This window comes from Parambassis ranga, chromosome 2 (genome assembly GCF_900634625.1).
Source record: "Parambassis ranga chromosome 2, fParRan2.1, whole genome shotgun sequence".
Lineage (NCBI taxonomy): Eukaryota > Metazoa > Chordata > Actinopteri > Ambassidae > Parambassis > Parambassis ranga.
The window spans coordinates 40764917-40785009 of record NC_041023.1 but is presented as its reverse complement, the minus strand read 5'-3'; the positions used below and the strand labels follow the sequence as shown (position 1 = coordinate 40785009).

General features: G+C 43.7%; 1 protein-coding gene across 2 annotated transcripts; it reads right to left on the bottom strand.

Moving 5' to 3' along the window:
- Positions 1–428: 428 nt before the first annotated feature.
- On the bottom strand, positions 429–19527 carry LOC114431636 (protein FAM184A-like). Of its 2 annotated transcripts, XM_028399207.1 has the most exons (24): positions 19212–19527; positions 15239–15316; positions 14618–14752; positions 14317–14415; positions 13447–13653; positions 12917–13090; positions 12632–12793; positions 12213–12348; positions 11944–12125; positions 11681–11866; positions 9899–10021; positions 9651–9812; positions 8147–8268; positions 7902–8052; positions 5978–6092; positions 5560–5657; positions 5003–5156; positions 4520–4647; positions 4249–4433; positions 3394–3540; positions 3197–3314; positions 2946–3050; positions 2778–2826; positions 429–1521 (listed from the first exon to the last, which is right to left on the bottom strand). In XM_028399207.1, exons 1-24 carry the CDS (start codon positions 19398–19400, stop codon positions 1484–1486), a joined length of 3243 nt encoding a protein of 1080 aa, XP_028255008.1. In that variant the 5' UTR covers positions 19401–19527; the 3' UTR covers positions 429–1483. The 2 variants fall into 2 exon arrangements, with proteins under 2 accessions (XP_028255008.1, XP_028255007.1); XM_028399206.1 differs by lacking the exons at positions 2778–2826; positions 19212–19527 and having other exon boundaries at positions 15239–15273.
- Positions 19528–20093: the final 566 nt, after the last annotated feature.

Genomic DNA, 20093 nt, shown 5'->3' with positions numbered 1-20093 from the left:
TGTGAGACTGTGGGATTGTAAACACCGCCTGAAACCTCAGTTCAGACTGTGGAAGACGAGCATTGATCAGTCTGATCTGAAATGTGCTGAACGGACCCCAGCGTGTGTGAAAGGAGGTAAACTCTTAACCCTCGTGTCTCTCTGTCCACATCTCAGGCTGATAATGACCATGCAGTTTGAGAAACTGTACAGATTACTGAATGGACCTCAGCACGAGAACAATGTAAACTTTCAAGTCGCGTACAAAAAAAAACAAAAACAGACAGTGCACCAAAAAACTGGAGATGTGAGGATTTCAAGTGAGCGACAGCAGCATTATGATGTGTTTCTGTTTTCACATGCTCTATGGTCTGCCCCGCAGGTGGCGTCCCACAGCGGAGGAGCTAAGTCACTGACATGGAGTCTTGACGAAAACACTCCTTGGCATGAAGAAAAAGTCAATCAACACATGCATGTCAGTGACAGAACACTTCCACTGTGTGTCTCTGGTCTTACTGGCATCACAAACAGACCTTAGAAAAACAGTATCTTATTACATTATAAATACTGGAATAATAAAAATATAAGAGGCGCTTGATTCACATCGTCTTCCCCTCTGGAGACGTCTGAAGTGGTAAATCAAGCACCCCTCAGCGAGCTCAGAGAAAATGACTTATACTGTATGTACACAGTCAAAGCACTGGGACAGCAAGCTAAAGTCAGTCTGTTTTGCTGGTGTCGGTATTCTCTTGTTTTTTTTTCCTGTACTGCAGAGGCCAAATGTGAAATGTGACAAATACACACATTAATACTAATGGAGCAACAAAATGAAAGGCAAGTATCAAAGCATTAATGACTTCACCCTTGCTGAACACAACCAGCCAGATTGCAGCTTATAAGACACACATGAAAATGATGATGAGCTTAGATGACTAAGATGGTTTTATTGTACATCACCAAGCTGCTTCAGTTGTCACCATTTTGGCAGTGATTTTTTTATTAAAGCCTATTCAATTAAATCTTCAACTGATAATATTATCAGTAATATTTCCTTTCTTGACCCAGTGAGGAATCTCCTCTCACATTATTTACACTTGAAATGCAAACTCAGACATAATGACAGGCTTCTAACTTGTAATTTTCTCTTGCAGTTGTGTTAATCAGCGCAGCATGATGCCTGTACAAATGCAGATGGTATGAATGAAACACTGATGTTTTCACATCATTGCACTTCCTGCTACCATGCCACTAATCGCTGTGCTCACATGTATGGAAGCCCTAAGGTTGGATTCACACTGGAATGTGTGATGGGTGTTTGATTATCCCTCAAAACCTGCAGTTTGATCGCTGTCCAACTTTAGCTCTCTGTCCCATTACTTCAGTTTTGTTTTGTTTTTTTTGACAGAATTAGGGTGTTTTTTTGCCAGTCAGAAAGAGAAGTATTGGGAGTACAGCTCCTCTTCTTTTGTAACATATTCTTTGCTTTGTTCTTCCTCCACCCCCCTCAGGTCTGCTGGTGTCGCATTGTACGCTTTAGGAAGGCTGAGGGAGGGAAGAAAACACATCTGTTAGGGAGAGACAAAATCTTACAAATATATACAATCAGATGCGCACAGATTTTTTGCTGACAGGGTCAGGAACTTGATGGAGTGGAAAATAACAGTGATTTCTTGGTGTGCTGTGATGGCGGGCAGCGCCGGTGTCTGAGTGTAATGAGGGACCATCCAGTGAACAAGATGCCAGACAAATGGAGACTGGTGTGCCGTTCAGAATCGACAATGTGGTTTAATGGATACACATGCATGTAGGACACTCACACACAGAATACATTCAAACCTGTGGAGGACAACCTTCATGCCTCGCTGAAATATGCACAAACAAATCGGACTAAACATTAAGATTTCCAAACTAACTCTTAAGTTCAGCTGCAGTTTACACCCTCCAGTCACAATCCTCCCCATGATTTCTAATCAGTGGTTCTCGCCTTCATATCCTCTAATACCGTGAGTCAAATGCTTTGTGCTGAGAGAACAAAGGCTGAAACACTTTCCTTTTTACTCTCTTTGCTATACTCTGGGTTTGAAGTCCCATTGAGACTGATTTGTAAGTGCAAAGTCTCCATTTTTTTTATTAGCAAGCAGAGAGGTGACAGTGAGGATTTGCAGCAGGAAGGAAAATGGAAGCTGTGATTTTAAAGTAAATTGGATCAAAACAGGGATCGTTATCTTTGTGTACTCAGAACTAAATTAAAGTTCCAAGACATAGAACAAAATTAAACTATAAAGTTTGGGGGGAAAGGTGGGGGAAAGCAGGAAGTGAGGTGGCAGGTACTGTCAGTGGGGGCAGCAGACATCACATAATCCACTCCCTGAGTGAACTGTATTTCTCACCTCCTAAAGCTCCCCTGATGCTGCACCAGGGGTTCCTGAGGATGAGGATCATGAGGAAGAGCAAGGCTTGGCATGGGATGACGTGGAGCATGAGGAGAAGGAGAAGGAGAAGGAGAAGGAGGAGGAGGAGGAGGAGGAGGAAGAGGAGATGGAGGGCTGAACAGTGGCTGGACTTTGGTAAGTCGAGGGATAGACTTCTGGAGGAGAGGCACAAAGCGGCCAACCTCCTCCACCCTCCGTCCCTCCACTACCTTTCCTTCACGACTCAGAGGCAGAGGAAGGCTGGCGAATCGGAGAGCTGAATGGCTAGGAAAGCTGATGAAGCGGTGATCTGATTGGCTGCCTGTTTTTAACTACAGACACACATAGAAAGGTGAGACATGAGTGCTAGCTATCTGTGCTGCTTACTGTGATTCCTCTCATGGCCTCTTGGGTCTGACGCCAGTCCGTGTTTGCTCTGTGTGGTAGTAGAGTGGCAAACATTCACACACACTCGTATGGATTTTGTGATGGGATGTGTGTGGTTTGCAGAGGAACTGATGGTCTCACTGACGGCTCTCACATGAGCCCACTCACCTTAATAAGGGGGTTGATGACACCAACGTTGGCACTGGAATTGAAGACTTTGTTGAAGCCTGTCTCTCTGTTGACCAGCTCCAACTGGTAGAATTTCTTGTCATCCTGTGGATTCAAAAGAATATTGGCATGTGATTGGATGGATAGATACTTTATTGATCCCCCGGGGGGAAATTCAGGAGTGATACATGATGAATTTTGAACCATCTGTCTGTCATAAGCTGGGTTCAGTTTGTTAAGTGTCTACTAACCACCAGCTTTTTGACCAGGGCTTCTCTTTCGGTGACCATCTCTCTGAGCTCTGCTATGAGATGCAGGTCTTCTGGTCGGCTTTCTCTGTTTCTTAACTTCTCCTCTGTCCCCTCCAACCTGGACACACAAAGGAAAACCATAGTTGCATTACTTACTGAGGATAAAACGCGGCAGTGGCGACACTCAGAGGACTTACAGTATTTGCAGAGCAGAAATCTTGTCTTTGAGGACCTCCTGAGCCTTGTTGAAGTCAGCCAGCATGATCTGCGCCTCTCTGTGATGGATGGCACTGAGCTCCCCCAGCTCCCGCTCGTGTCTCTTTGTCAGGTCTTGTTCGTGGGCTCTGCGGCATACACACACACACAGAATTCGTAAATACATGTGTTGATTAAGTGTCCCACGGTGTCACTACATCACACTAAATTATAGAGGACGACGACAAGACGTGCAGCTGCAGGCTGAACTCAGCTGGGATGGTTCAGTGAGCATGTTTAAAAAAAATGGTATCCATGACGACTGTGTCAATGCAAGAACATTAATTCACCCGTCAAGGAAAGTAATGAAAAGGGGGAAATAGTAGAACTTGCAAAAACCCTTTTTCTGGCTTTTTGAACCACTTTTTGCCGCTGTTGTACCGCCTTCTTTCAGGCTTGGAGGTGAGAACGATTACCACCAATTGCATTATGGGAGGATGATAATCCAAGGATGGCACAGATGAGCTCCAGAGGAGCAGCACTTCCCAGCATGCTGCTTTTAATCATGTTCAGATGGTTTTCCCCACATGACATGAGTGCAGGATTAGCCGTCTGAAACTGGGTCACTTAGTGCTGAGTCACGGTTCAGTTCTGCCTCTGCTTCACGTATAATTTAGAGTATTCAGAGGTAGTATTTGAAATTGATGTGACACTCATCATGTCTTAAATCGCTCACATACTTTGCTCCAGGGTGATGTACGTGCCATCTTCACTACAAAGCAAGGGGGAGAGATGACCAAGCATTTTTTATGTGTGAAAATGGCAGCAAAGGAAGCTCCACTGAACAGTAAATGCACCTTATCTGATGATTAGCTTCACTGCGAACCCGCAGCACCTCTTTGCCCTTCAGCTCCAGCTCTCTGGTCAGAGTGTCAATGGTCTCATTCAGAGAGTGGATTTCGTGGTCCAGATCAGTGATGCGGTTGCTACGGGAACACACCTCTGTTTGAAGATCTGAGATACGGACCAGGAGTTCTTGTTCCTGAAAGATAAACATGCCAGCTTGTACTTATGAACAGGGCTGAAACATGAAAAAGGATCACTGTAAACAACCACTGGCAGTGTCACCTGCTGGTGGCTGTGCTCCAAAGCCTTATCCAGCTCCCGTTTGGTGGCAGTGTGTTCTTTAATGTGGATCTGCTTTAGATGCTCTATGGCTGTAGCATGGAGGTGGTTCAACTCTGCACGAAGAGAGGCTGCCAGACCCACACACACACAATAGATAAAGTGATGCTGACTTGGGGAAAAACGTTTGTCTTGCTTAGCCGTCTAAATGATCCCTCACTTCAACCCACAAATGTTCATGGGTGGCTGCATTTTCTTTTATTCTTCTAAAAATCAAAAGAGATTTTCTGCAATCATCAACGCAGCAGGTAGAAACTTCACAGAGCAACACAGTGGGAAGAAACAGTCACCACAGGTAGGAACACATTTACAGAGGGCAGTAAACATCACTGCTGTCATTTAAACTGTGCCACTCACAGAGGGACGTCAATGTGGAGGGAAATCTAATCAATGAGACGAGTCAAAGGCAAGTGAATTATCATTTACCCAGCTTTGCTTTCCCCTCGTCCTCCAGTTCAAAACGCAGAGTCTGCAGCTCCTGCTCTGACTGTTGCCGGAGAATTTCTAAGGTCCTCCTGTGGGCCTCTTTCAGAGCATGAACCTCCTCCCTTTGCTCCTGCTTCAGACGCTCCTCAAGAGCCTGGAGAGAATCAAAAAGATTTAGGGCGGCTGACAAGAGGATCTCCCGGGACCAGGACAATCACCAAGCTCACCCTGATTTCCTCAAGAGGAAGGTTTTCTTTGTTTTATGTTATTTTAAGAGCTTTCGCCAGCTTACACACACAACTGTATGTATATGAAATATAGATGAGAACATAATAAAAAATAGAGGCATGGCAGCTGCATATTTTGTACTGTAACACAGAACTACAAAGGGGCACGTAGTGCAGCCAGGTGGGCCCAACTGGAACAAATTCAGCCTGAATCGAAAATGTAGACTCGCATATTTTTTTTATTGGTTTGTCACATGTGCACTAAATCAATTTAGATTTTGGTGGATTGGCCTCATTTTTCCCTTCAGGGTGTCATGGGGGTGTTCATACTCTTATCTGGTGCTGCCTGGCCTCCTCCATGGTGCTGAGGGCGCAGCAGTGAGCCTCCTGCAAACGATGCTCTCTCCTCTGGTGCTCTCTCTGCATCTCTGCAAACAGACAAACACAGACATCAAAAAGCGGACTTGTTTGCATGCTGTTTATGAGACAGACGATGTGACAGTCTGTTCCAGTCACAGAGAGAACAGAATGCGACAACAAAATATTTAAGCACTTGATGGGTCGTTTTTAAAAACAGTCTTTTGTGTCTGGATTTTTCTTTTGTGCCAAAAAACTGCAGCTTCTAAATTTGCCACTAGAGGTTGGCTCCAAAAGCAAGTCAATCTTCGTTGGTGTTACAGCAGAAAATAAAATGTTAATAAAATGTTAATAAAATGTTAATAGCCTAGTCTGTTCATCGCCTGCTTACCTTTAAGCTGTTGGCTCAGTAGCTCCCTCTCCTGGTTGAACTGTGACTGCAGCTGCTGCAGAGCTGCCTGAGACTGAGACAGCTGCAGCTCCAGGGACTGCTTTAATAGAGAGATCTGGATGGAGAATGAGATGATGCAAACAAGGACAGATAATTATTACTTTTATTCACACTGGAGGGCAAGAGTTTAAAAAATAAAGAGCAGAATTGCTGTGGACAGGTCAGTGTGCCCACAGCCCAAACATAAACACAGTAAACACACACTGAGCTGTAGTGATAACACACTGTGTCTTCAAGTGGTTTCCCACCGTGCAGCAACACTACTTTAAATGTATTCTTTACACCGCCTCTCAACTCACTCGACTGACTGCTCTCATTTAATTAGGTCAACATTAAAAGCATCATTACTCCTCCTTTGTTTTTCCGTCTGCATCATCTAATCCAAACACTGTGGATGGAGATTTCACTGCTTATCTCACAGCGCTGCCAGCCTGTCAGACAACAAGTGACAGGGCACACAACCAAATTAATGTAAAGCCAACTAACGTCAGCACACAACAACACAGCAGCTTTGTTTTGAGGAGATATGGGAACTATTAGGGGCCCAAAGTGGCAGTGAGTGGCAGACCCGCCTCAGACAGACGGCTCTGGTCCTTCGCACGCCACTCTTCCTCCAGTTAAATCCTCAGCAGGATTTAGTGCTGCAGAAGTACGACATTAGTAACTGTAAGGTAAGATGGATTTAAATAATCATAGAGGATGAAAAGCAAGGCTGGGAGGCGGTGTGCAAGGTTCTACACTGGATATGGATTAAAAAAACAGATGACCTGTAGACTTTATCCTCCTTTCCTTCTTATCATTTTTACATTTACAGAAAAATAATTACATGATTAACAAGGTGGAAACACCTCAAGCATCACACTCACAGGCGCAGCGAGGAACCTGTGATGCAAATATCTTAATGAGAAGAAGTCATTATAGATAACAACAGCACATCCTCCACCACACATGAAGATGTAGGTACGGACCAATCCGTGTCCACTGTCACTGTGAAGTGGGATGCATTCTATTTTAATGAAAGGCTGTAGGAGCAACCATACACTGAGACATACACAAACATACAGTGAGTGATCTCTTTAGGTGATTAACATTGTATAATGTTTATTTTAAGGAGCATGGTCTGTACCATGACTCGCATGGAGTCAGTCCCCACAACTAATCTGGTGTGTAGAATCTGTAGAGACAATGGAACGTTGGATAAAGAAGCAGTTATTAGATTATTTTTCTAGTCTGGCTCCTTCTTTACCTTCGTGGACAGATTTGGCTGAGCTGTTGCACTGGTGGCCCCGGCTTGTCAAAAAATGTTTGACTGAAGCCACCAGCGTCATGGTAAAATCAGGTCGAGGGTCTTGGAGGTTTCTGTAGTGACGCAGCAGAGCCCTGAGTTACCCAGAGGCAATGTGCTCAGTAAGCGACCCAAGCTGCTGTAATAGCTCTGATCATTTCCATTCCCAGATTATGTGTGTGTTATTACTTAAATACATCTAATGTGAAGGCTGCATGGCTTAGGAAGTAACTAATTAAAAAACAAACATCTACATCCAGGAACTGACCCAAAATAGCAGCAAGAGCAGTTAAATCCTCGTTTTCATACAGGGAATTGTAAAGCAAGTGCAGCAGTTGTTGGCATTTCAGTTAATCGCATTCATGCAGTCATTAAAATGGAGGAAATCCTGCGTGAGCTGTTGCATCTCTCCCTAGACAGACTCTATTTTTGCTTTAGGCTTCAGCATGGAACAGAGCTGTCAATCAAAGTGCTTTCCAAAGTGAAAGAGGTGACGTAAGGTCACTGTTGAGGGATGCTAATATTCTTGAGCTAATATTCTTAAGACAGATGGATCAGTTTGTAGTATTTTTTTTTTACCTGTTCCAGAAGGTCTTCCACCTTCCTCTGCCAGCCCTCTCGTGCTGCCATCATCTCCAGCTCTTTCTGCTGCGAGAGCTGAGTCAGCGCAGCCTGTTTGTCTGCTTCGTACTCCTCAGTCAGCTCCTCCTTCAGCAGACGCACTTCCTCCCTACATAAAGACAGGCACAGTGTGTTTCCTGTGTCATTTGAGCTTGCTTGAGGATTTATATCCAAAAGCTGACAACAACAAAATGTTGTCGTACCTCAGTGCCTCTCTCCACTTCTGGTCTAGGTCGTCGGCCATCTTGTCCATCTTCTGTTTCTCCTCTGTTCTGATGGACATCACTCTGGCCTCATGCTGCTGTTTCTGGGTCTCAATCTCCTCCTATGGATGCACAAATTAATTCTGTACTTCAGAGAATGATGAAACTGTGGCCTTGTGTTCTTTGTAGAGAACAGATGGTTGTTGTTCTGACTCCTTAGTGACATAATAAAAATATAAACAGAAGCCTTTTCTCTGACCAGATGCAGCATTTCAGTAGCTATAGTTGGATGAGTCATACCGTAATGCCCACCTTCACATCTATTTATAATGCCATGACTACAGGGCCTTGTTAATGTGCCGGGTTTAATGCAGAAACCTTACCCGGTCAGCCGTTTCTAGCTGCTGAAGAGGCTCCAGGGTTTCTGTGCTGATGAGCTCATTTAAAAAAAAAACATCAAACTCCCTGTTTAGCTGCGAGGAGAAGTGTGATGGTTAATGCAGACTCTGCGGTTTTTACATTTCAAACAGGTTGAAGTCATTTTTGGAGAGAAAGCAGCTGCTTGTTCTGACTGTAGTTGTGTTGATCTTCATAATAAAGCTGTTTATGGAGGTTATCTAGAGGTTTGGATATTTATAAGAGAGGCTTCAGTGAGCCTCACTGCGTTGGATTTCACAGATAATGTGATCAATCATATCACTGACAATGACAAACACTCCCTGTAATTTCATTTTAATAACCATTCATTTACTTTGACATTAAGGCAATTTTCCTCAAAATACTGTCGGCAAAATCTAACTTGTTTGACAATCGAGTGAGGAAACACATTCTTTTTTTTGTCCCAAAAGGTAATAAGCTTCTTAGAGGTCCATTCCCTGCTAAACAAACGCTGGTCTAAATTTATTGTGAAGCCAGCCCGGCTGGTTTTGTCTCTGAGTGAAGATACAATCCTATGTCAGGCTTGGCTTTTTTACCATCCAAATCCCCGTCTTTATATAGAAGTCTGGTACTGGTGGGAAAGAAGAGAGTGCCACTCTGAAGTCATCTAATTATCACTCTGCAGATAGTCTTTTTTATTATTCCTCTGTTTTTATTGCAGACATTTTAACTTCAACTCAGTGCAAATATTACTGAGACTCAAATATTACCATGAAAAAGAGGCTTGAAATTTAAGCACAGTCTTATTATTAATAGTATTTGTCTCCTTTACACATATATGCCACATTCTCCATCACACACACATACTTCCTGTTTCCCTCATAGCAGCGGGGCTCTTTTCAAACACAGGGCCACTCAACTTATAATAGCCTCATCATCATTATCTCACAGCTGGCCTTCAGCACTGTGCTTGTTTCTCTGTTAACTCTAATTTCCTGCTCTTCTGCTTTCAAAATGTTCTTTCCTCCTCCTTCTCATCTCTCCTTCCTCCCGTCTTCCTCTCTCCCTTCTGAAACTTTTACTCTCGGATTTATCTGGCTGATGTCTCGTGAGTTTGTGTTCTCACCTGTAGGTCTGTCAGCAGGTTGCTGGTCTCTCGGACTCTGGCTCTTGTTGCATCCAGCTCTATCTTGAGTTTCTCCTGAGTATCCTTCAGACAGGAGATCTGTGTCTGAGCCGAGCCCAAGTTCTGCTCCCCCTCTCTCACCAGCTCCTGGAGATGGGACACCTGAGCAGACAATCACACGGTTATCATACTGCAGATGATTTCAGGGCTATGATTTAAGCTATTTAAGCTTGGGAAGCGTTTGGTACCTCCTGATTGGCCATGTTAAGTTTGGCTGAGAGCTCCTCCTTTAAGTTGTCCAGTTGCTGCTGGAGACGATCTCTCTGCTCTTCTAAAGACAGACGCTTGATCTCAAATTCTTGACTCATTTTCTGGAGAGGAGGGATGGACGGAGAGACAGGGAAACCAGAGTCATACCCAAATCATATGCATTTTAATCTGGAATACACTAAAAGTATAATGTCTCAAAAAGGAGGTGAGTTAAAAAGCCCTACTGTAAATCTCATTTGTGCCATAAAAAAGACTTATGGCAGCTGCTGAGTGTGACGCACAGCTTCTGAATGAAGAAGGGACACGTGAGTTGTCATTTACACTTAAAAGGCCATCTCATGAAACCAACCAGTTTCTATAATCCTTCAAACCAAGAGCGTCAAAGCCTTCCTGGGCTACTGAATTCCTCTTATGGAAAGCTCTTTTCATCCCTCTCTGCTTGTGGAATTTCACACCTGGGATAAATATTTTGCTCTTTTTTACAATCCTGAGTTCTTTGAATGATGAATCATATTTTTTTTTATTTATGCAACCTCAAGGGTCAACTCTGCTCTTCTCAATCTCCGCATTCTGAATGAATTGTTCTTCTGTCATTAATGTAAATCAATGTAAAGCTTTCCTTCTGAAATACCAATTAATACATCACATGAAAATTTGTAGAATTAGAAAGTAATAAGATTAACTCGTTCTAATAACCCTGTCTTTCCTCTTGATTTCTTAATTTCACTTGTAATAAAAACAGATAATCTTAATCTGAACATTGATGAGGCGCAGCATAGTTTTGGCTTACATAATATTCCTCCCCACCCCACCCCACCCTATCCATTCTCTCCGTCCCTCCGTCTTTCAGGGAATCTATAAACACACGCCCACATGCTCACACACCGCCCTCACTCTGCTTCTAGGCAGGATTTAATGTCAGGGAAAATCAGCCAATTAACAGTCAGCTTCAAACGGCATCGAGCTCAAGAGGGGCAAAACAGAAAAGGAGGAAAATGTTATGAAAGAGAGGGTGATCGTTTCAGAAGAAGACCTAAAATTGAGTGTTTCTGTGTTACATATCTTGCTTCCTCATGCTTCTTAGCTAATTCCCTTTGATAGGATGGTGTTCTTTGCTGAACTCCACATGCAGGTGGAGCCACGTGAGCATGAACAGAAGGGATGTAAGTTAAAAGAGCCCGGCGAGAAATGCTTTGATTAAGCAGCAGAACAAACAGAGACCGAGCCCAGTCCTCCGTGCTGCTGGTAATGTAATGCTGTTATAGTAAATGGATCAGGTTAAATAAATTAAAGCTGTGTAATCTGATCAATTTTTGTTGCTCCTTTGGCAGTAAGGACATTTGTATTCCATTCGTGTATTCTGTTTGAACTGCAAGAGACAAAGAGGAGGGAGAAGGAGTGGGAAAAGCATAAAAGACGCAGCCTGAGAATTATGTTGTTTTCACGTTTTAGTGTTGACCTCATGCTTGCAGTCATTTCCTGGAGAGCTGTATTATTAAGGCAATTTGCTCTGAGGAGGAAGTTTAATTACTACAATCTCTGTCTGTTATGATGTTTTATGTGGCCTTGGAAAATCAAGATGGCTATATAAAAAACCTCCAGGCCAGAACAACCCTCAGCCGTGTGTCCTGTCTGTGTTTACATATCTCAGAATAGTCCAAACAACAGAGAACTCTTGCTGAGCTTGTGTTTCTTTGCAGTGACATTGACACAATATGTAAATGTAAAGTCAGGCTCAGCCATTACAAGGTTCTTCTCACCGTCAAGAGGAGTCTCTTCTCCTCTTCTTTCTCCTGCTGCACCTCCTCCCTTATGGCTCGGTGTTTGTCCTCTAACTCCTCCAGCGCTCTGACCTGCGCCTCCTTGAAGCGCAGCATCTCCTCCTCATAGTGTGCTCTCAGCCTGGAGAGCTCCTTCTCGTAGCTCTGGTGCTCCTCACGCAGAGACTGAGGCAAAAACCGAAGAATTTTGTGTCAATCTCTTCCACTGGTTTACGTTTACCCGAGGGTTAAAGAAGGCCTACCTGCTCTAGTTTGAGGACTTGTTGTTTGTGCTGCTCTGTGGCGCTCTGGCTCTGGTTGAGAAGAGCCTCCCTCTCCTCCTCCAGCCTGCCGATTCTATCCTTGAGGCGACACTGCTCCTGGTCCAGGTTCCTGATGGTGGCTTCATGGGCCATTTGGGTGGCCTGCAAGGAGCCGATCTGACCTGGAAACAGTAAAATCAAACAACACAAAGTAGTCAAAGAGGCTCCACAGTCAGAAAATGTACACACCACTGAAAAGCACATCTTACTAGCTTTGTGGAGGATCTCAGTCGCCTGCTGCTGCACTCGCTCCCTGCTGCCCTCTAGTTCATACTCCGTGTCTTTCAGCTGCATCACCCAAATCTCTCCATCCTGGATGGCTTCTTCCAGCTGCTTGTGCAGGTTCTGCAGCACGCACACACACACATAACATTTTAATAGCTAGCCTTCTTGTATAGCTCTGCCTGCGAGGACCATCAGCGCACACTACATTACATTCTCCACCACGCTAAAGATTCTAGGAAACAGTTTCCACCCTCAGGCCTTTACTTCCATCTTTGTTTTCAGCAACTGTTTTTCATTCAATTTAACCTTTCTACCTAAATATAACTGAATGAAGACTCTCATACAGTTTGTCGTTCCACTAAATGTATGAGCCAGTGTTGCACACATTCAGCAGCACACACACCTTGATAGTCCCCTCAGCATTGGCCAGCGATGTCTGCAGTCTGTTGGTCTTGTCTCGATTCTCCCGTGCCTCCTCTTGAGCTTTCTGAAGCTCGCTCCTCAGCTTGGACAGTGAGCGCTGCAGCGCAGCTTCCTGAGCCTGGAACTCCTTACGGAGCTCAACCTTAACACAAGCAGAGAATCACATCTTTCACAGTATGACTTCAAAGGGGACGAACGAATCATCAATAACATATAGGTAGACAAATTACGGCTGCACTACTCAATACTTTTGCAGTGTTTTTACCTCGGTCCTCTTCCAGGCCAGCAGGTTCTCAGTGGTCAGCTGGTGTGTTCTCCTCATGGCCTCCAGCTCTCTCTCATAATACTCCTGAGCTTTGCCCAGCTTGGCTTCATATTCCTCCACCAGACGAACCTTGTCCTTTGTTAGCTCCTCCACCCTCTCCATTAATGCCTCCACCTACACAGAGACAAAGCAAGTCTTTCGTATGTCACTTTGAATGTCAGTGACCACCAAAACATATTCATACATTTCTGGAAAGAAACCCTTTGGTTAATTAGGTCCATATTGTGTTTTTATACTGTATTGAACTGGTAAGAGTTGAGAGAAAATAAAAAATGAGAAGAAAATAAGGGGATGACATGCAATAAAGGTCTATGGCCAGACTACCTACGCCAACAAAACAATCCTTCATGCTTCAATTTTCATTGATAAGCTTCCAAAACAGCAATTACTCCATCAAGTAACTTGCTGTATTCCACAAAAGCCCTGAATGACATCTACTGTACTCTCTCTTTCTCTCTTTCGTAGCCCACCTCTTGTCTATGAAGCTCGGCCAGTTTCTCCTGGTCTTCTGTGGAGGTGGCACTTTGGTTCTGCTGGTTTTTGAGGAGATCCTCCACCTCCTGGCGGTGGGTGGCCCTCAGCTCCTCCAGCGCTCGCCGTTTTTCCGCCTCAAACTGGGCCTGAGCCTGGCTGAACGCCCGCAGCTTCTCCTCAAAATCCCGACGCATCTCCTCCACCTATTGAAACCACCAAACATATTCTATTCTTTTTTTTTTGGTTGGATTGTGTGTGCGTTATTGTTGCCAACCTCAGTTTATGACGGTGCCAAGCTAAACGCTCACACTTCAAAATCCCTCAGAAAATATTTCACTCACTAATATTTTAAGCTATCAGGACGCTTTTGTAATTTCAAACGCCACCAAAATAAAAGCATGCAGCTTCTCTAGGCTTCTGCGTGCAAACAGCCGCAACAGTGTTGAAAAAACATGTAAAAATGTGAGATGTGATGTTGAGATGCCATGATGGTGTAAAAGCAGTTGAAGACAGCGGACAAGACCTTCGCTAACAAACACCAATCCCAACAGTGAAGATGAACTGAGCTTAGTCTCAACTCACATGTTCCTTTATGACCACTGTCAAATGATACTATGATGCATGACAAATGAAATGACATGATGAGATCGATATTTAATTTTGTGTAAGATGTTTTTTTTTTGCAATCAAGAACAATCATGCAGCTTTGTGCCAAGCAGCAGCATCAATTCTCATTTTAATTGACAACTGCAGTTCCTGAAGTGGCCTCTTGAGGCACTGCAGTTTCTGGGACTTCTGGCACAGCTTGATATTTAGCATCGTGTACTGTGCTAGTTGTGCATGCACACTATATCGTAACATCTTACCTCTCTGCTCATAGAGACCACTCTCTGTGTGTGCTGGGCCTCAGTGCAGAGCTGCGAGTCCTCCATTCTCTGTCTGTACATCTCAAACTCTGCTAAAGCCTGACAACAACAAAACATCACAGCAGATGTGTTACATTAATGTAATCACTGCAGCAGATGCAGCTCAGTTTTCATTTTAAAGGTTACTTCAGAGAAGAGAAGCGAAGAGAGCAAAAACAAGAAGAATTTATAAATCTATGAAGCTGGCTGAGAGTATCCAGGCTAAATGAAGTCCCTGCAGTGCCCAGCAGCAGTGAATGACCTGTCTCTTCATGTGCTCATGGAGTTCCACAGATTCCTCCAGACTGGCCAGCCGCCGCCTCAGGTCCGCCTCATCCGCCATTTTACTCTTGTACTGCATGATCTTGTCTCTGGTTTCTGTCACGATGTGTTGGACCTGAATGAGAGGAGACACATCAGCCGGCATCTTAAACGCTGCAGAATTCAGCTCTGAACTGAAGGGAGGACAGCGGAAATAAATAAATGGAGGTGCCAGCACAACACTGCTGCCTCCAAGAAATGTTGGCAGGAGGAGAAAAAATCTCACTTTTAACACTTGAAAGCAAAACTAATTCAATTAACAACTTAGCTATTGGGACACTGAAGCGTCCGTTTGAATAAAATGAAATTAACTATGTTTAAATCAGCTTCGTAACAGCTCAGTCCTTAAATACACCCTGTCAGTGGTGACAATAGCTTTTGATTTAGGGCCTTCTGTGTCTGTGGATAACACACTGTTGGAGTAATCGCCACCATCATTTTGGAGGAGGGTGGCAAAGTGAAGCTGAATTACAGTTAGCCTTGACACCAAAATTACACTGAATTTGTTTGTTTCCTCCCACATCACTCAATAAAATACAGAAGCTAACTGAGGAGAATGTACCTCATCCTCGTGGGCTTCTTTCAGAGACTCGATCTCTTCTTCATGTTCATCGTTCTTGGTGTTGAGAGCATAAATGACCTGCAGACAGGCAGAGAAGTAGACTTACCACCAAGACCATAATCACAGGGAATCACACACCTTTCTCAGTCATGCTCACTCTTACTACCAGAAGTTAGGGGTGTAAGAAAAAAATCGATTGTGTGATATATCGCAATATTTTTTTTTGGAGATACTGGTATCGATTTAAGTTGTGGCCAAATCGATGAATTATGAATTCTAAGTATTCAGATGAGTCTTTCCAAACTAGCTTTCCATACACTTAAACATATATATATAAAATTGCAACATACACCGACTTTGTTACAGTATCGGGATATATCGTATTGTATCGTGGAATGTGTATCGTGATATGTATCGTATCACCAGATTCTTGCCAATACACAGCCCTATCAGAAATATAATTAGGTTTTATAAATGATGTGCAGGAATTTAAGCTTCAGTTGAATTACGTCATCTGCACCACATTTTGGTCCGCTCACAGGTGAACGTTACCATACATGCAAACAGCATCTATTGGTCATAGTAGTAAATGGTAATTGTCCTCCATCCGGCATGACAACATAGTCTGACATTTAAACACTGCTTGGATGGAGTAGTCACCTTGGGGTATTTGGTATTTTATTGATGCTGTTTAGACCACAGCTGTGTTACCCTACAACACATCCTGTACATGAATTTATTGACTCAACTCTGCCAGTGACAACCACAGACATGTTTTATGTGTGGTTCAGCTGTGAGAGTAAGGTAGAGTTTAGCCTTCTGTTTTCCCTGAGTGTGAGCCTCGATTCCCAGCAGTGCAGCAGCCATGGAAGTGTTCCTTCAATTATACATGATTATTTTAATGACGCTGGTGCGCCTGCTGCTTTCATCTCTCTCTCCCTTTTATCTCTCCCCCTTTTTGTTCTTCATCTTCTCTGCGTTCTCTTTCTTCTTTGTCTCACCATCTCCCAGGAATGGAGATACCTCACTTTGCTGTTTGTGTGTCTGCAGCAAAGCTTGCTTTCCATAAATAATCTTTCCCAGTACAAGTGTTTCTTAAAATGGCTCAATTGCACAGGGAAAAAAACAGTAATAAAACTGGATCAATGAAGTTTTTTAGGGATAAATAATCTCAGCTGTTATATGTCACTGCAATCTGAAAATATTTGACCAGAGTCAGCGCATTTAATATCTGTAACTATAGTAATTAAGATGTATAGTCTATGCACATCCCTGTGGACATGAGGAAATGATAAGTAAATCAAACTTTAGTGGTGTCTTAATCTGATATGTGAGGATATTGCCCTGAAGCTCCAGCTTTAATCCGAGGCAACATAAGTTGTTATTGTCCAGTGGAATTTAAATACTCGATCAGAGGCTTATCAGATGTGCAGAATAAGCCCTAAAACATACAATATCTGCAGTGTAGTCTAGCACATTCCCACAGAGGACAAACACAAAGATAAGCAGACTGTGAACATGTCCATCGCCACATATGACAAGTCTGACAGTGAGAAGCAGTAGTGAGAGTGACAGCACATCTCTGCTGGGGGTTTCACAGGAAACTTTTCAGGCCCAAGGCTCCAATCAAAACAACACTACAGCCTGAAAGAACATAAGTAAGATGTCATGAATTCCCCTTTGGTGCAGTGCACTCCTTTCTCCTGTATGGTCACATAGTGGAAATCTGCTGCACTAATACATCCAACGAGAATCTCATCAAAACACGTCAATAAAGTCTGTCCAGGTGAGTTCTTCTCACACAGTAATCAATCAGGCTGCCCTCTAGAGGTGGACAAATGACCGGCCAACAGCACATCTTCATCAAAAGGCCCATTATAAGCCGGATTTAGTGTATGAGTTCCTCCATCAAATGCAGAGCTGCTCTGTCCAAAATGGATGACAAAAGCAACACCAGGGCACCAAGGGGAGATATCTCTAAGGTTGGAGTTGATCACTATTGATCCACTACAGAAAAAAGACACTAAGCCACACTTTGGCTCCGACAAAACTCACTTCTGTGCTCTGCTCTCATCATTTTCAGAGGATTACCATCATATTTACTAATTAAAGGATTAATGAAATCCTGATTCTCAGTGGTGCTGTAGACTTAATGGGATCTCTAGACATTTGAGCTTTTAGTCCAGTGTTTTCCTTCAGCAGACACACCGCGAAGAGGCAACACAGCCTTTGATACCAATTAGCTGAAGCACATAGCACGTTTACTTTGTCCTGGTTTAAAGGCACTTTGCATCTGCTCCTTTGTTTCCCCTGTTGCGCAGCTTTGATGCTCCAAGGACATTCAGCACACGCTTTCTTCCCTGAGCATCACCGCACGACATCACAACACGAACAGAAGGCGAGAACAAGGGCACACAGAAACACAAGACAATAATAATAGGAGCTTAACTTAGCTATAGAAGGCACTTAACAAAAGAGATGCATGCATTAAAAAAAATCTCCTTAGGTATGTGATCAGCGTCGCTGTAAAGCAATGAGAGCTGCTTCAAGTCTCCACATTTCTGCCACAAAATGTCCCACTTTAGGAAACTTGCATGAATTAAAGTGCAAAAAGTGAGTGCAGACTTTTTCTGCAGACACAGCATCACTTCATTTATGCACCCTTACAAGCACATGAATAGTAAGGCAGGGATGTCTGATTCACTCATTTGAAATTAAAATGTTTCCTTAGAGGAGTAACACATGCTGTAACACCACACTGACCAAGGCTAGTAAATACACAGCCGTAGCCAAGAAGCAAAAGGGAGAGACATAAATCTGCAATAACACGTTCAATTTTTAAACATTAAAGGCATCTGGAGAGTGCTGGAGAGTACGGCAGCAGAAAAACACTAAGAAATCCATCTTTGAATCTATTTTTAAGGATTTATGTTCAGAATAGAAAAGCAGCAAATCTCCACAGTGCAGCAGAGGCTTGTGTTTACTACTTTTGTTTTTAAAGTATTTGCTTATAAATGGCACATTTCATCAATGATACCAGCGATTTAATTATCAACAAGTTGCTGCAGCTCCCTTCTGTCAACATATGCACATCAAATAAATAGTTTGTCAGTGATTTTTAGTGGTTGCCATGACAAGCCGTGGATGCAAACTGAAAAAAGCACATGCTATTCAAACATTGCAAAATGCTGTTTACACCCAGACTGGAACAGCCACCAGGAGCACAGCGAGAAGGGAGAGGGGGCCGGGTCTCTGACTGCACCTAATTAGGATTAAATGGATGCTTGGATTGGTGTCCGAGTGTCAAATCGCCTGCCTGTGGACCATTTAATCCTCACATTTTCAATCTATTCTGTGGATATTTGTACAGCTTAACGATACACAGCATCTAATTCTGCACTGGGATACTATCGCCATGAGTGTTATGTAAAAATCTTCTCATGCCTTTGTCTCTTTTGTCTTTATTTACATTTAATCCAGCATTCCACTAAAGCCTGGAAGCTCTTGAATGCAACTGCCGCCTTAAATCTCCACACAGTATCCCTCTCTGGTGTCAGGTGGTGGACCACAAAGAAGCAGCTCCGCCAAAACCCCTGCATCCCTCCAAGATTACATAACTTCTCTGAGCCTTTGGGTGGCAGTGGTGGCAGCCCAGAGATGCCACTAAACCACACACAGGTTAAACAGCGGTGATGTGGCAAAGGGTGAATTCACATTAACACATTCCTCTGGGCTACAGTGTAATCACTCATGGAATGGGTGCAGAGTAGTTGTAGAGGAGGGTAAAACTCTTACTACAGTAGTGCTGCACCTCCTCTGCTCATAACACTGCCTATTAGAGGCTGTATTCACCTACAGGTGAGAACATACATCCATAAATACCATCAAATATCACAATGTTTACACATGATTCCACACCAGCAGTACTACTCCATCTACACCTGCCCCGACCCTACGTCACTCATTCACAGACCTTAGTCAGCTGTGCTATCTTCTTGCTCATCTTCAAATGCAGGTCTTGGGTGTATTCCAGCGTCAAACTCCCGTCGTAAAACATGCTGGACACCGGAGAGGGGGTGTATTTGGTGGTGCAGCTGCTGCTGCTGCTGCTGCTGCTGCTTGTCGAGGTGTACGGAGGCTGCCAGCCTGCCCCAGTCGCCATTTTCACCGGGAATAAACCCAAACCCTGTGCGCACTGTGAATTCAAGTGAAGGAATGGAGCAGAGCGGCTGCTACGCGCTGCTTCCTCCCATGGCTGCGTCTGTTATTAATCTTCTGGTTTCAGTGACGGAGGAGAAAGACGGGGAGCGGGGGGGACAGCGGGGCGCGACACCGATCCCATCGCACGCATACCGACCGTAGCGGGCGCGAGCGCTGGAGGTGATGAGAGGGGCGGAGACGCGCGCCAGATGCTCATCCAATAGTGCGCGCTCAGGTCCAATTGGTTTACGATGCGATGCAGCTTTGTGTGACCGCGCTTACGTTGCTGCTCACGTGTTTATGAAAAACAAACGGCGTTTATCTATATTCATGTATGCATCCTTTTAATTTAGGTACTTAGACAGACCGGAAGTGTCAAAATAAAAGCTAAGATAGACTGAATTACCACGCTTTGTGTAGCGTAGGGTATGGTGGTCACAAAAATGACACATTTTAAAGAATAAATTACAATTGTAAAGAGTTCCAGTCTGTCAGCTCTGTCTCAATTAATTGATTAGCAGCGCCCTCTGCTGTTTGTACAGAGAAGTGGGCTTCCTACCTGTGGGCAAGGAGCTAAAATAGAATGAATATAAAGACTTATTGAATATTTCACTGCACAACAAGTGTCTAAGATGTTTCACAAATATTAAGTGTA